The 14,661-nt window shown below is 43.3% G+C and overlaps 1 protein-coding gene across 3 annotated transcripts in view; it reads left to right on the top strand.

Moving 5' to 3' along the window:
• PRMT8 (protein arginine methyltransferase 8) overlaps nucleotides 1-14,661 on the top strand; it is a 220,606-nt gene that overhangs the window by 205,480 nt on the left and 465 nt on the right. For all 3 annotated transcript variants that reach the window (XM_075344263.1, XM_075344262.1, XM_075344264.1), the window contains exon 9: nucleotides 12,032-12,153. In XM_075344263.1, the coding sequence (XP_075200378.1) occupies nucleotides 12,032-12,153 (122 nt within the window). The remainder of the gene's footprint in view (nucleotides 1-12,031; nucleotides 12,154-14,661) is intronic.

The following is a 14,661-nucleotide window of genomic DNA, read 5'->3' as shown; positions in this document are numbered from 1 at the left end:
ATGGAGATCCGAGCTTCACCCCTAACCCCTTAAAAGTCAATGAAGATCCGAACCTGACCCTGAATCCCGTAAAAGTCAGTGGAGATTCGAACTTGACCTCAAATCCCATAAAAGTCAATGGAGATCCGAACTTTACCCAAACCCCATAAAAGTCAGTGGAGATCTAAACTTGATCCCTGACCTCATAAAGGTCAATAGAGATCCTAACTTAACCCCATAAAAGTCAATGGAGATCCAAATTTGATCCTGAACCCCATAAAAGTCAATGGAAATCCGTACTTGACCCCATAAAAGTCAATGGAGATCCAAATTTGATCCCAAACCCCATAAAAGTCAATGGAGATCCAAATTTGATCCCAAACCCCATAAAAGTCAATGGAGATCCAAACTTAACCCCATAAAAGTTAGTGAAGATCCGGACTTGATCCCGAACCCCATAAAAGTAAATGGAGATCCGAACTTAATCTCATAAAGGTCAATGAAGATCCAAACTTGGTTCAGAACCCCTTAAAAGTCAATGGAGATCCAAACTTAATCTCATAAAGGTCAATGAAGATCCAAACTTGGTTCAGAACCCCTTAAAAGTCAATGGAGATCCAAACTTGACCCCGAATACCATAAAAGTCAATGAAGATCCGAACCTGACCCGAATCTCATAAAAGTCAGTGGAGATCCGAACTTGACCCCGAACCCCATACTATTTTTATTTTTTTAAACTAAACAACAAATGTAAAAAAAAATCTAAAATATTTCCCCCCAAATTCTCTATTGAATTGTGATAAAAACATCGCAGAATATTTGGTGCTAGATCTAACACTAGATTAAAGTGAAATACAAAATGTTTAGCATTTTATCTAAGCCAAAATAAGGGCACAGATCAAAGCTGGTACTCCCAGTAGAGTGCATGTCTCTGAGTGTATTTAGATTCTGCACTGGGATAATCAGTAATTTTAATTATTCAGCACTTTGCTTTTTCATGTTCAACCCACAGCCACTTAATATATAGAGAACAGATACGGCGGACATTCTTTTGAAGTACAACACAAATGCATAAAACAAATTCCATTCTAAAAATATATTTCATTCTTAAGGGAGCAAAAAATAAAAGTATGCTTTGTAATAATTTCTAAAGTTAAATTACAATGACCTAGAAGTAGATCTATATCAACATCTTAAGATTTTGTTGGAGGAAAAGATGATAACTAGTGATGAGCGAGCACTACCATGCTCGGGTGCTCAGTACTCGTAACTAGTGATGAGCGGGCACTACCATGCTCGGGTGCTCAGTACTCGTAACTAGTGATGAGCGGGCACTACCATGCTCAGGTGCTCAGTACTCGTAACTAGTGATGAGCGAGCACTACCATGCTCGGGTGCTCAGTACTCGTAACTAGTGATGAGCGGGCACTACCATGCTCAGGTGCTCTGTACTCGTAACTAGTGATGATCGAGCACTAACATGCTCGGGTGCTCGGTACTCGTAACTAGTGATGAGCGGGCACTACCATGCTCGGGTGCTCAGTACTCGTAACTAGTGATGAGTGAGCACTACCATGCTCGGGTGCTCGGTACTGGTAACTAGTGATGAGCGGGCACTGCCATGCTCGGGTGCTCTGTGCTTGTAACTAGTGATGAGTGGGCACTACCATGCTCTGGTGCTCGGTACTCCTAACTAGTGATGAGCGGGCACTACCATGCTCGGGTGCTCAGTACTCGTAACTAGTGATGAGCGGGCACTACCATGCTCGGGTGCTCAGTACTCGTAACTAGTGATGAGTGAGCACTACCATGCTCGGGTGCTCGGTACTGGTAACTAGTGATGAGCGGGCACTACAATGCTCGGGTGCTCTGTGCTTGTAACTAGTGATGAGTGGGCACTACCATGCTCTGGTGCTCGGTACTCGTAACTAGTGATGAGCGAGCACTACCATGCTCGGGTGCTCAGTACTCGTAACTAATGATGAGCGGGCACTACTATACTCAGGTGCTCGATACTCGTAACTAGTGATGAGCGGGCACTACCATGCTCGGGTGCTCGGTACTCGTAACTAGTGATGAGTGAGCACTACCATGCTCAGGTGCTCAGTACTCGTAACTAGTGATGAGCGGACACTACTATGCTCGGGTGCTCTGTACTCGTAACTAGTGATGAGCGGGCACTACCATGCTCAGGTGCTCAGTACTCGTAACTAATGATGAGCGGGCACTACTATACTCAGGTGCTCGGTACTCATAACTAGTGATGAGCGAGCACTACCATGCTCGGGTGCTCAGTACTCGTATCTAGTGATGAGCAGGCACTACCATGCTCGGGTGCTCAGTACTACTTTAACATTGATGGCCCCTCCTTAGGATAGGTCATTAACCCCTTCACCCTTGGGCGATTCCTCCCCTTCTTCCAAAAACCAAAACGTTTTATTTTTCCGTCAATATAGCCATGTGAGGGCTTGGGGTTTTTTGCAAGACAAGTTTTACTTTTTGACTAGCACCCTTCATTCTGCCCCATATTGTGCTGGTAAATATCACTGTGTACAGCAGAAATGTAGTCTTCCTATGAACGCCGGCGCTCATAGGAGCTACAATATGACAGACACAGGGGTCCTCAGTGACTCCTGGCTGCACTGGCGGGCACAGACAGAAAAGGGCCCGTGCAAAAACAGTATATGGGCCCTTTGGAGTCCAAAAACTCATAAAAATGCAAAATTGCACCTGCCTTGGGGGTAGAGATGAGCCTTTTAACATCTTGGGTTCCTGTGTGGCCACACAGGTTGTACCAATGGTATGTCCACCAATGTCTGGCTGTCATGACAAGCCATCAGTGTCCGGTCAGTGGGCAATGACGCTCTCCCCCGCCGGTGCTCGTTAAAACCAGCTGTCAGAGATTGACAGCGGGATTTAACTAGTCAACAGTAGCGGGTGGACATGGGTTTGCCTCTTACCTTCCAGAGAAAATATTTATTTTTAGTTTTCCCATATCTCAGCCACTGAGCGTCCCACATGGATGATATACCCATCATATTTCCAGTTATTATTTGATCTATCCATAGACAGAAAACTCGGGGGGGGGGGTGTCTGTGGGCTACCTACAGCCAGTTAATAATTATCGACTGCTACGCACGTTTTACTATTTAGCGGCAATATGTGTGACGTGCATCTTGCTGTCAGGAACCTGGAAATATGCTTGCCTAATTTGTGGGAGCGACACACTCCCCAATATTGTAACTCTTTCATCGGCACCTTCCAGTCTGGATTCTTGATTGAAGTTCGGTTGTAAAACTTGTAAGAGCCTGAGTTGGCCGGACCACCCTTCCTCCTGGTCAGCAGGGGGCTTTGCTGACTTTCTTGGACTTAATGGGATTTTGTCACCTTGGCCATTTGGTGACTAGACCTGGGGGAATCACTGCTGGATTTTGTCACCTTGGCCATTTGCTGACTAGACCTGGGGGAATCACTGCTGGATTTTGTCACCTTGGCCATTTGCTGACTAGACCTGGGGGAATCACTGCTGGATTTTGTCACCTTGGCCATTTGGTGACTAGACCTGGGGGAATCACTGCTGGAGGGCAGGGGAGTGTGCAAATGAACAGTGACAGCTGACCGACCATTGACTGTCAAAATTTTAATAATATCTCTCAGCATATTCCTCACAACTTGCATTTTTACTGCCAAGACGGTAAGTTTTGGCTGCAGAAAAAAAACTCTCCGTGTGAACATGGCCTTAGTGTAAAGAGATCCATACATGTGTGCTATATAATAAACCATATACATTTATAGAAAAATCATTTTTGTTATAGAACTTTCTGAAGTAAGTGCCTAATAAATATTTCCATCTTCTGTAGCCCAATTTATCCGTTACCGTTTTATTAGCCCCGGATTTTCTGTCCAGGGTGAGTTTTAAGCTCCGGACGAATTTCTGGAGAGAAAAACACTTTTTCGGTGATTGGTTTCAATTCTCGTGTAAGTGATTTAACTCGGGCCCCATTTCAATAATGTGATTTCTACAGAAAGACTTTGTTAGAAAAAGGTTTTCAGTTTCAATTTACAAGCTGTTACAATATTAGGGAAGGAGCAGACACGGATATTTGGAGGCTTGTTTCCTAAGACCCCTGTCATCTCCTCCGTCTAAAGTTCTAAATTAGATATTACCTGCGTCTGGAATACAGATCAGGATGACTGTCCTTCCAAAGAAAATGTACTCGGTGCAGAAAAATAGTTTAAACACATGGTAAAAATATCAATGTTTATGGAAATTTGGGCTATAATTCTTAAAGTAATTTTTGGGGACCCCCCTCTCTATGAATCACAATCGAGAGCTGCCTTATAAGAGTCTCAAATACATTAGTTATATTATATTTATTAAGAACTCATACCGTATAACATATGCCAATCTCAAGACTGCAATTCACATCCCTACCACTAGATGGCCACATAGAGACACCACTAGAAGGCTACAATTCACATCCCTACCACTGGATGGCCACATAGAGACACCACTAGAAGGCTGCAATTCACATCCTTACCACTAGATGGCCACATAGAGACACCACTAGAAGGCTGCAATTCACATCCTTACCACTAGATGGCCACATAGAGACACCACTAGAAGGCTGCAATTCACATCCTTACCACTAGATGGCCACTTAGAGACACCACTAGAAGGCTGCAATTCACATCCCTACCACTAGATGGCCACTTAGAGACACCACTATAAGGCTGCAATTCACATCCCTACCACTAGATGGCCACTTAGAGACACCACTATAAGGCTGCAATTCACATCCCTACCACTAGATGGCCACATAGAGACACCACTACAAGGCTGCAATTCACATCCCTACCACTAGATGGCCACTTAGAGACACCACTATAAGGCTGCAATTCACATCCCTACCACTAGTTGGCAACATAGAGACACTACTAGAAGGCTGCAATTCACTTCCCTACCACTAGGTGGCCACATAGTGACACCACTAAAAGGCTGCAAGTTACATCTCTACCACTAGATGGACACATAGACACTACTAGAAGGCTGCAATGCACATCCCTTCCACTAGTTGGTAACATAGAGACACCACTAGAAGGATGTAATTCACTTCGCTACCATTAGATGGCCACACAGACACTACTAGAAAGCTGCAATTCACATCCTTACCATTAGTTGGTGACATAGAGACACCACTAGAAGGCTGCAATTCCCATCCCCCAATCTACTCCGCACCTACTGTCCCAAAATCCTATAGAATGTAAGCCCGCAAGGGCAGAGTCCTCTTCCCTCTGTACTAGTCTGTCTACTGTAACTTGTGTATGTATTCTGTATGTAACCCCTTCTCATGTACAGCACCATGGAATCAATGGTGCTCTATAAACAAATAATAATAATAATAATCCCTACCACTAGCTGGCCACATAAAGACACCACTAGAAGGCTGAAATTCACATCCCTACCACTAGATGGCCACATAGACACCACTAGCAGGTTGCAATTCACATGCCTACCACTAGATGGCCACATAGAGACTCCACTAGAAGGCTGCATTTCACATCCCTACCACTAGATGGCCACATAGAGGCACCACTAGAAGGCTACAAGTCACATCTCTACCATTAGATGGCCACATAGAGACACCATTAGAAGGCTGCAATTCACATCTATGCCACTAGCTGGCCACATAAAGACACCACTAGAAGGCTGCAATTCACATCCCTAACACTAGTTGGCGACATAGAGACACCACTAGAAGGCTAAAATTCACACCCTTACCACTAGATGGCCACATAGAGACACCACTAGACGGCTGCAGTCCACATCCCTACCATTAGATGGCCACATAGAGACACCACTAGAAGGCTGCAATTCACATCTATACCACTAGCTGGTCACATAAAGACACCACTAGAAGGCTGCAATTCATATCCCTAACACTAGTTGGCGACATAGAGACACCAGTAGAAGGCTGAAATTCACATCCCTACCACTAGCTGGCCACATAAAGACACCACTAGCAGGTTGCAATTCACATCTATACCACTAGATGGCCACATAGAAACACCACTAGAAAGCTGCATTTCACATCTCCCACTAGATGGCCACATAGACACTGCTAGAAGGCTGCAATTCACATCCCTACCACTAGATGGCCACATGGAGACTCCACTAGAAGGCTGCATTTCACATCCCTACCACTAGATGGCCACATAGAGACACCACTAGAAGGCTATAAGTCACATCTCTACCACTAGATGGCCACATGGAGACACTACTAGAAGGCTGCAATTCACATCTATACCACTAGATGGCCACATAGAGACACCACTAGAAGGCTACAATTCACATCCCTACCACTAGATGGCCACATAGAGACACCACTAGAAGGCTAAAATTCACACCCTTACCACTAGATGGCCACATAGAGACACCACTAGACTGCTGCAGTCCACATCCCTACCATTAGATGGCCACATAGAGGCACCACTAGACTGCTGCAGTCCACATCCCTACCATTAGATGGCCACATAGAGGCACCACTAGACGGTCGCAGTTCACATCTCTACCACTAGATGACCACACAAAGACACATGTAGCATTAACATCTCCCGCCGGAGTATCACAAAATCATCAGTGATGGGATGATCCGGAACTGTAAAAGTCCGGATCTGCTCTGTTTCAAACATACCAAAGTGCTGGATCCCTGGCCTGGAATTCTCAGGGAATTATGGCTAATGATCTGGGATCGGCACTCGGGTAATACAAAAAAATAAAGGAAAAATAAAGAAAATAAGAATGAAGCAAGTGTTTCATACTTACCGAGGCTCCAGTGCTGCTGTAACTGCTTCCAGGCCGCTCATTCACTTAAAGAGCTGCTCATTACCTTCATTATATATGCACTGCTTCCCCCGCCCATTGACATCTGGGATTGGTTGCAGTCAAACGCGCCCCCAGGCTGTGTGATAGCGTCTGACTGCAACCAATCACAGACGCTATGGTCATCTATATCGTACAGTAAAAATAAATTAAAAAAAAATAGCAAAGGGTCCCCCATATTATGATACCCAGCACAGATAAAGCATACGGCTACAGGCTGCAGCTCCCAGCTATATGCTTAACTTGGCTGTGTATCAAATTAAGAGGAACCAAATACAACTTTTTTATTTAATTATTTATTTAAATAAATAATTTTAAAAAAGGCGTGCGGTCCCCCAATTTTGATAACTAGCCATGATAAAGCCCCAAAGCTGGGGGCTGGTATTCTCAGACTAGGAAGACCCATGGTTATTGCCCCCCCCCCCCCCCCCCCAGCATAAAAATAGCAGCCTGCAGCCACCCAGAATTGCCACATCTATTAGATGCGACAATCCAGGCACTTTACCCAACTGTTCCCGATTTTCCCTGGTGCGGTGGCAATCAGGGTAATAAGGGATTAATCGCAGCTTTTGACTTTCCCATGATGCTACATAAAGGAGCAGTGTGTTTCAGGTGTGCATTAAAATACATCCACAGGTGTGTCTTTAATTAACTCAGATGTTGCCAATAAACCTATCAGAAGCTTCCAAAGACATGACGTCATCATATGGGCTGTCCCATATTGTTTAAAGGGAATCATGAATGGATAAGAAAGTCGGGTTTAACACTGCGCTAAAACCATGAAGCCAAACGATGTGATGAATTCTTTGCTATATTTTCTTTATTTAGGCCAGGTCTACGCGTTTCAAAGGCATGTCCGCCTTCTTCATCAGGACAAAGGAAAAAACAGCATGATACCAATTGCTACTTGGGGATACATATATATTGAAAAAGAGGCTCCACACCTACACAGGTGATGTCAGTCAGGGAGTGGCTGAACATCACGTGTATGAATAACAGAAAGCAGTGGAGAAAAAAAATGGAAGAAACAGAAAGAAGAAAAAAAAAAAAAAAAAAAAAAAAAAAAAAAAAAAGGAATTGGAAGGGGTTAAAACAGAGGGGTGTACGCATATGTCTGTAAAAAATTTTTTGCTTTAATAAAAAAACAAATGTAAAAAAATGTGCTTTATTTATAAAGCTTGCGCCTAAAGATACATAAAAATATAATGTCAGGTCGCTGCCAAAACAATCAGCAAGAAGGTGCAAAAATATATCAGCAAGAAGGTGCGAAAATATATATATGTATATAATACTGGAGATGATCCAGCAGTAAAAAAAAGGGGGGTTTATGCTTTAATAAAAACAAATGTGCTTTATTTGTAAAACTTGTGCCTAAAGATACATAAAAATATAGTGTCAGATCGCTGACAAAAACAATCAGCAAAAAAGTGCAAAAATATATATATGTATGATACTGGAGATGATCCAGCAGTGAAAAAAAGGGGGGTTTTTTTCGAGGTACAAAAATGTGAAAAAAAGGGGGGGTTGGGACACATGGGTTTTTGCTTTAATAAAAAACAAATGTAAAGAAATGTGCTTTATTTGTAAAGCTTGCGCCTAAAAAAATACATAAAAATATAGTGTCAGGTCGTTAACAAGACAATCAACAAAAAAGTGCAAAAATATATATATATGTATAATACTGGAGATGATCCAGCAATGAAAAAAAGAGGGTTTTGTGAGGTACAAGAATGTGAAAGAAAAATGGGACACACGGATTTTTGCTTTAATAGAAACAAATGTAAAAAAATGTGCTTTATTTGTAAAGCTTACGCCTAAAAATACATAAAAATATAGTGTCAGGTCGCTGACAAAACAATCAGCAAAAAGGTGCAAAAATATATGTATGTATGATACTGGAAATAATCCAGCAGTGAAAAAAAGGGGTTTTGTGAGGTACAAGAAAGTGAAAGAAAAATAGGACACACGGGCATAGGGAAAAAAAAAAAAAAAACAAAAAAAAAAAAAAAAAACTCCAACGTGCTATGTGAAGTGCTGAAAGGGGTGAAATGAGTTCAAAGCGTGGGAAAAAATTTTTATCTGCGCATGCGTGCGCATGAAGGAGCAGGGTGAAAAGAATTCATGTCGGCATAGAGAACGGGCTGGAACAAAATACAGTGAGTGAAAAAAGGGGGTAGATCAAATATGAAAAGAATAAAGAAGATAGTTTCTGGAGAGTGAAACAAATATAAAGATCAATATTTATATTTGATCTTTATATTTGTTTCACTCTCCAGAAACTATCTTCTTTATTCTTTTCATATTTGATCTACCCCCTTTTTTCACTCACTGTATTTTGTTCCAGCCCGTTCTCTATGCCGACATGAATTCTTTTCACCCTGCTCCTTCATGCGCACGCATGCGCAGATAAAATTTTTTTCCCACGCTTTGAACTCATTTCACCCCTTTCAGCACTTCACATAGCACGTTGGAGTTTTTTTTTTTTTTTTTTTTTTTTTTTCCCTATGCCCGTGTGTCCTATTTTTCTTTCACTTTCTTGTACCTCACAAAACCCCTTTTTTTCACTGCTGGATTATTTCCAGTATCATACATACATATATTTTTGCACCTTTTTGCTGATTGTTTTGTCAGCGACCTGACACTATATTTTTATGTATTTTTAGGCGTAAGCTTTACAAATAAAGCACATTTTTTTACATTTGTTTCTATTAAAGCAAAAATCCGTGTGTCCCATTTTTCTTTCACATTCTTGTACCTCACAAAACCCTCTTTTTTTCATTGCTGGATCATCTCCAGTATTATACATATATATATATTTTTGCACTTTTTTGTTGATTGTCTTGTTAACGACCTGACACTATATTTTTATGTATTTTTTTAGGCGCAAGCTTTACAAATAAAGCACATTTCTTTACATTTGTTTTTTATTAAAGCAAAAACCCGTGTGTCCCAACCCCCCCTTTTTTTCACATTTTTGTACCTCGAAAAAAACCCCCCTTTTTTTCACTGCTGGATCATCTCCAGTATCATACATATATATATTTTTGCACTTTTTTGCTGATTGTTTTTGTCAGCGATCTGACACTATATTTTTATGTATCTTTAGGCACAAGTTTTACAAATAAAGCACATTTGTTTTTATTAAAGCATAAACCCCCCTTTTTTTTACTGCTGGATCATCTCCAGTATTATATACATATATATATTTTCGCACCTTCTTGCTGATATATTTTTGCACCTTCTTGCTGATTGTTTTGGCAGCGACCTGACATTATATTTTTATGTATTTTTAGGCGCAAGCTTTATAAATAAAGCACATTTTTTTACATTTGTTTTTTTATTAAAGCAAAAAATTTTTTACAGACATATGCGTACACCCCTCTGTTTTAACCCCTTCCAATTCCTTTTTTTTTTTTTTTTTTTTTTTTTTTTTTTTTCTTCTTTCTGTTTCTTCCATTTTTTTTCTCCACTGCTTTCTGTTATTCATACACGTGATGTTCAGCCACTCCCTGACTGACATCACCTGTGTAGGTGTGGAGCCTCTTTTTCAATATATATGTATCCCCAAGTAGCAATTGGTATCATGCTGTTTTTTCCTTTGTCCTGATGAAGAAGGCGGACATGCCTTTGAAACGCGTAGACCTGGCCTAAATAAAGAAAATATAGCAAAGAATTCATCACATCGTTTGGCTTCATGGTTTTAGTGCAGTGTTAAACCCGACTTTCTTATCCATTCATGATTCCCTGTTGCATCATCGGGGCTGCTGCTTGACCATTTTCTGCATACATAGGAGTTGTGCCTGTCACAACTTCCATAGGTGAGCACCTGTTTTCATTTTCTAAGCCTGCATTGTTTGCCAGATAAGACCCTATGTGCGCTTTTCTCTCCACAGCATTTTGATCCATATTGTTTAAAGGCATAGCACTCTTTAGTGTGTGTAAACTTTTGACTTTGCAGAAAGTAATAAAAATACCATAAAACATTCTCTCTCTCATTATTTTGGCATTTGGCAAAAAGAAATAATTTTGGTTCCTAATTGACCTAAAACAGTAAAGGTTTATTCTGATTTCATATCAGATAGTGAGGAAAAACCTGCAGATGTGTCTTTATAGAGAGCGGAAGGAAACACCTGCAGATGTGTCTGTATAGAGAGCGGAGGGAAAACCTGCAGATGTGTCTTTATAGAGAGCGGAGGGAAAAACCTGCAGATGTGTCCTTATAGAGAGCAGAGGGGGAAAATATGCAGATATGTCTGTATAGAGAGCGGAGGGAAAATATGCAGCTGTGTCTTTATAGAGAGCAGAGGGGAAAACCTGCAGATGTGTCTTTATAGAGAGCAGAGGGAAAAACCTGCAGATGTGTCTGTATAGAGAGCGGAGGGAAAATATGCAGATGTGTCTGTACAGAGAGCGGAGGGAAAAACCTGCAGATGTGTCTTTATAGAGAGCAGAGGGGAAAACCTGCAGATGTGTCTTTATAGAGAGCGGAGGGAAAAACCTGCAGATGTGTCATTATAGAGAGTGGAGGGGAAAACCTGCAGATGTGTCTTTATAGAGAGCAGAGGGAAAACCCGCAGATGTGTCTTTATCGAGAGCGGAGGGAAAAACCTGCAGATGTGTCTGTATAGAGAGCAGAGGGAAAAACCCGCAGATGTGTCTGTATAGAGAGCGGAGGGAAAAAACTGCAGATGTGTCTTTATAGAGAGCGGAGGGGAAAACCTGCAGATGTGTCTATATAGAGAGCGGAGGGAAAAACCTGCAGATGTGTCTGTATAGAGAGCAGAGGGGAAAACCTGCAGATGTGTCTGTATAGAGAGCGGAGGGAAAAACCCGCAGATGTGTCTGTATAGAGAGCGGAGGGAAAACCTGCAGATGTGTCTGTATAGAGAGTGGAGGGAAAACCTGCAGATGTGTCTGTATATATAGTGTATGTAAACTTCTGGCTTCAACTGTACCATACTTGTTCTCATATGTTCCATCTATAAAGGTCAGGTGGGGACGAGGTTCCAGACTATATGAGGGTTTGATCGATTTGTCCAAATTTCCTTTACCCCTCCTAAATCTCACCCGGTTTAGACTCTGATTTTTTAGTTTGTTTTCAGGTACTTTCTATAATAAATATTTTTTTATATCATGTTGATGTTTATGTCGTTTTCTTGTCCTCCTCAGCCCCAGATGCTCCATATACACACTGGAAGCAAACTGTATTCTACCTGGAAGATTACCTCACTGTACGGAGAGGAGAAGAACTATATGGAACGATATCTATGAAACCTAATGCTAACAACATCGTAAGCCTATCTACCTCATCTTCTGAAGTAGAAGAGCATGAGCTCGAGGCCTCCATGCTAGCTCATCCAGGGCCTACAACCCCAGCTAATGTTTGCTCCATGTATATTCAGACTAGGACTGTTTGGGCTACCAAAAATAATGAGGTTCGCTATCCATACACCTTCACTTTTAATTTGAGGCCATGAGAAATAGACCCTAGTGGCCCCAAAGTCACCTCTGAATGGACATTTAGAGCCTTTTTATATTAGTTTATCAAAATTGTGTTGGACTCTAGGACCACGAGAATATCTTCTGATGGACCAGTATAGTCATCCTCACCCCAGCTTTTATTCCTCCTCAGCCGTAGAAATCAGTCTTCTCCATCTTTGTAGGAGGAATGATAAGAATCACAAGATGTAGAAAAAGTGGGGAAAAAAAGAGACCTGTCAAACACCAGGCACCTTTTTTTTTTTATTACAAATTGAATGTATTTTTCGGTTTATAAGACGCACCCCAAATTTAGAGAAAAAAAATGAAGTCCGTTTTACAATCCGGTGGCCTCTTACCGGGGGACGATGGCAACAGTTGTGGTTCACAGGAGGCAGGGGTGGTGGTGGAGCCGAGTCACAGGAGGCAGGGGTGGTGGTGGAGCCGAGTCACAGGAGGCAGGGGTGGTGGTGGAGCCGAGTCACAGGAGGCAGGGGTGGTGGTGGAGCCGAGTCACAGGAGGCAGGGGTGGTGGTGGAGCCGAGTCACAGGAGGCAGGGGTGGTGGTGGAGCCGAGTCACAGGAGGTAGGGGTGGTGGAGCCGGGTCACAGGTGGCAGGGGAGGTGGTGGAGCCGGGTCACAGGTGGCAGGGGAGGTGGTGGAGCCGGGTCACAGGAGGCAGGGGTGGTGGTGGAGCCGAGTCACAGGAGGCAGGGGTGGTGGTGGAGCCGAGTCACAGGAGGCAGGGGTGGTGGTGGAGCCGAGTCACAGGAGGCAAGGGTAGTGGTGGAGCCGGGTCACAGGTGGCAGGGGAGGTGGTGGAGCCGGGTCACAGGAGGCAGGGGTGGTGGTGGAGCCAGGTCACAGGAGACAGGGGTGGTGGTGGAGCAGGGTCACAGGAGGCAGGGGTGGTAGTGGAGCCGGGTCACAGGAGGCAGGGGTGGTGGTGGAGCCGGGTCACAGGAGGCAGAGGTGGTGATGGAGCAGGGTCACAGGAGACAGGGGTGGTGGTGGAGCAGGGACACAGGAGGCAGGGGTGGTGGTGGAGCAGGTCGATGTTGTGGGCAGTGCGGGAGGCGAGTGTTCCAGACCCTGTGAGGTAGGCAACTTCCAGAAACTATTGGTGGTGCGGGCTTCAAAGAAATGGTGTCCGGAGTTGGCGCGTGCGCAGATTGAGCTATCAACTCAATGACAAGTCGAGATCTCATCTGTGCTCGCACCACCTCCGAGCTCCATTTTCCTTAAGTCCACTGCTGGGAGATTAACAGGGCTCAGGTGGCGCGTGTGCAGATGAGATCTTGAGCCGATAGGCCCATCTGTGCACGTGCCGCCTCCGGGCGCCATTATTTGAACCCCGCACCCCTGACATTTTCAAAATGCCCCTGCCTCACCACCCACCACACAGGCCCCAGCACAGCCCACCACTCAGGCCCCAGCACAACGCCTGCCTCCTGCAACCCATCTCCACCAACTCCCTGTAAGTTGCATTCGGATTATCACTCACCCCTCATTTTCCTCCCAATTTTTTAAGAAGAAATTTGCGTCTTATAATCCGAAAAAATACGGTATGTTGTCACATACTTGATAACACTCTTGGGATAAAAGGGAGACCTCCTGAGCTACTGGAAGAGTTGGCGAAACTCCCGGGCACCACAGAAAGAAACATTGCTTCTTATGTGTGGCTTCAGATTCACTTGCGCAAAACGATTCGGAAGACCCTGGTCCAGCGGCTGTTTTGATGATCTGCCAGACGCCTCTACTTCTCAGGACTGGCTAGGAAGTAGGAGGTTTGCAATGCTCTGGTCTGGTAGTCATGGACTAATGATGAGGCCACTGGGCCCGGTGCTGGGAATCTTTTTGCTCAACTCTAATTTAGTCTCAATTAGAGATGAAGCAATTGATTGTAAGGAAATCGGATTTGTCGCGAAACTGATGGGAGCCGGCACCCCAGTGAGAGCCAATGGAGTCTCTGAATGGTTCTCACTGGGGGTAAAAAATGTTTTCGGATGTAGTGTCCAAAATAAAAATTCCGACAGGTGTACTAGATAGCGTGTAGATCTTTTATCTGTTTTATTCTGGACACCTCTTAGCTGATTTATAACCACAGATCATTATGAAAGTTGGATGTACAGTGAAACATAGAACCTGTAAAAGCCAAACAATGCAAAATTTTTAATGAAACCTATTTGGAAAAATAAATTTTAGCCCCAAATTCATGCATTTAAGTAAAAAAAAAAAAAATATACAAAAAAACACTTTAAGTCCCGCCCCCAATCCTAGCCCCACCCACTGAGTGCCTATTTGTGGTAACACATATGAA

The sequence above is a fragment of the Anomaloglossus baeobatrachus genome, chromosome 4 (assembly GCF_048569485.1).
Source record: "Anomaloglossus baeobatrachus isolate aAnoBae1 chromosome 4, aAnoBae1.hap1, whole genome shotgun sequence".
Lineage (NCBI taxonomy): Eukaryota > Metazoa > Chordata > Amphibia > Anura > Aromobatidae > Anomaloglossus > Anomaloglossus baeobatrachus.
The sequence above is the reverse complement of the archived record's forward strand: the minus strand, read 5'-3'. Positions and strand labels throughout refer to the sequence as shown.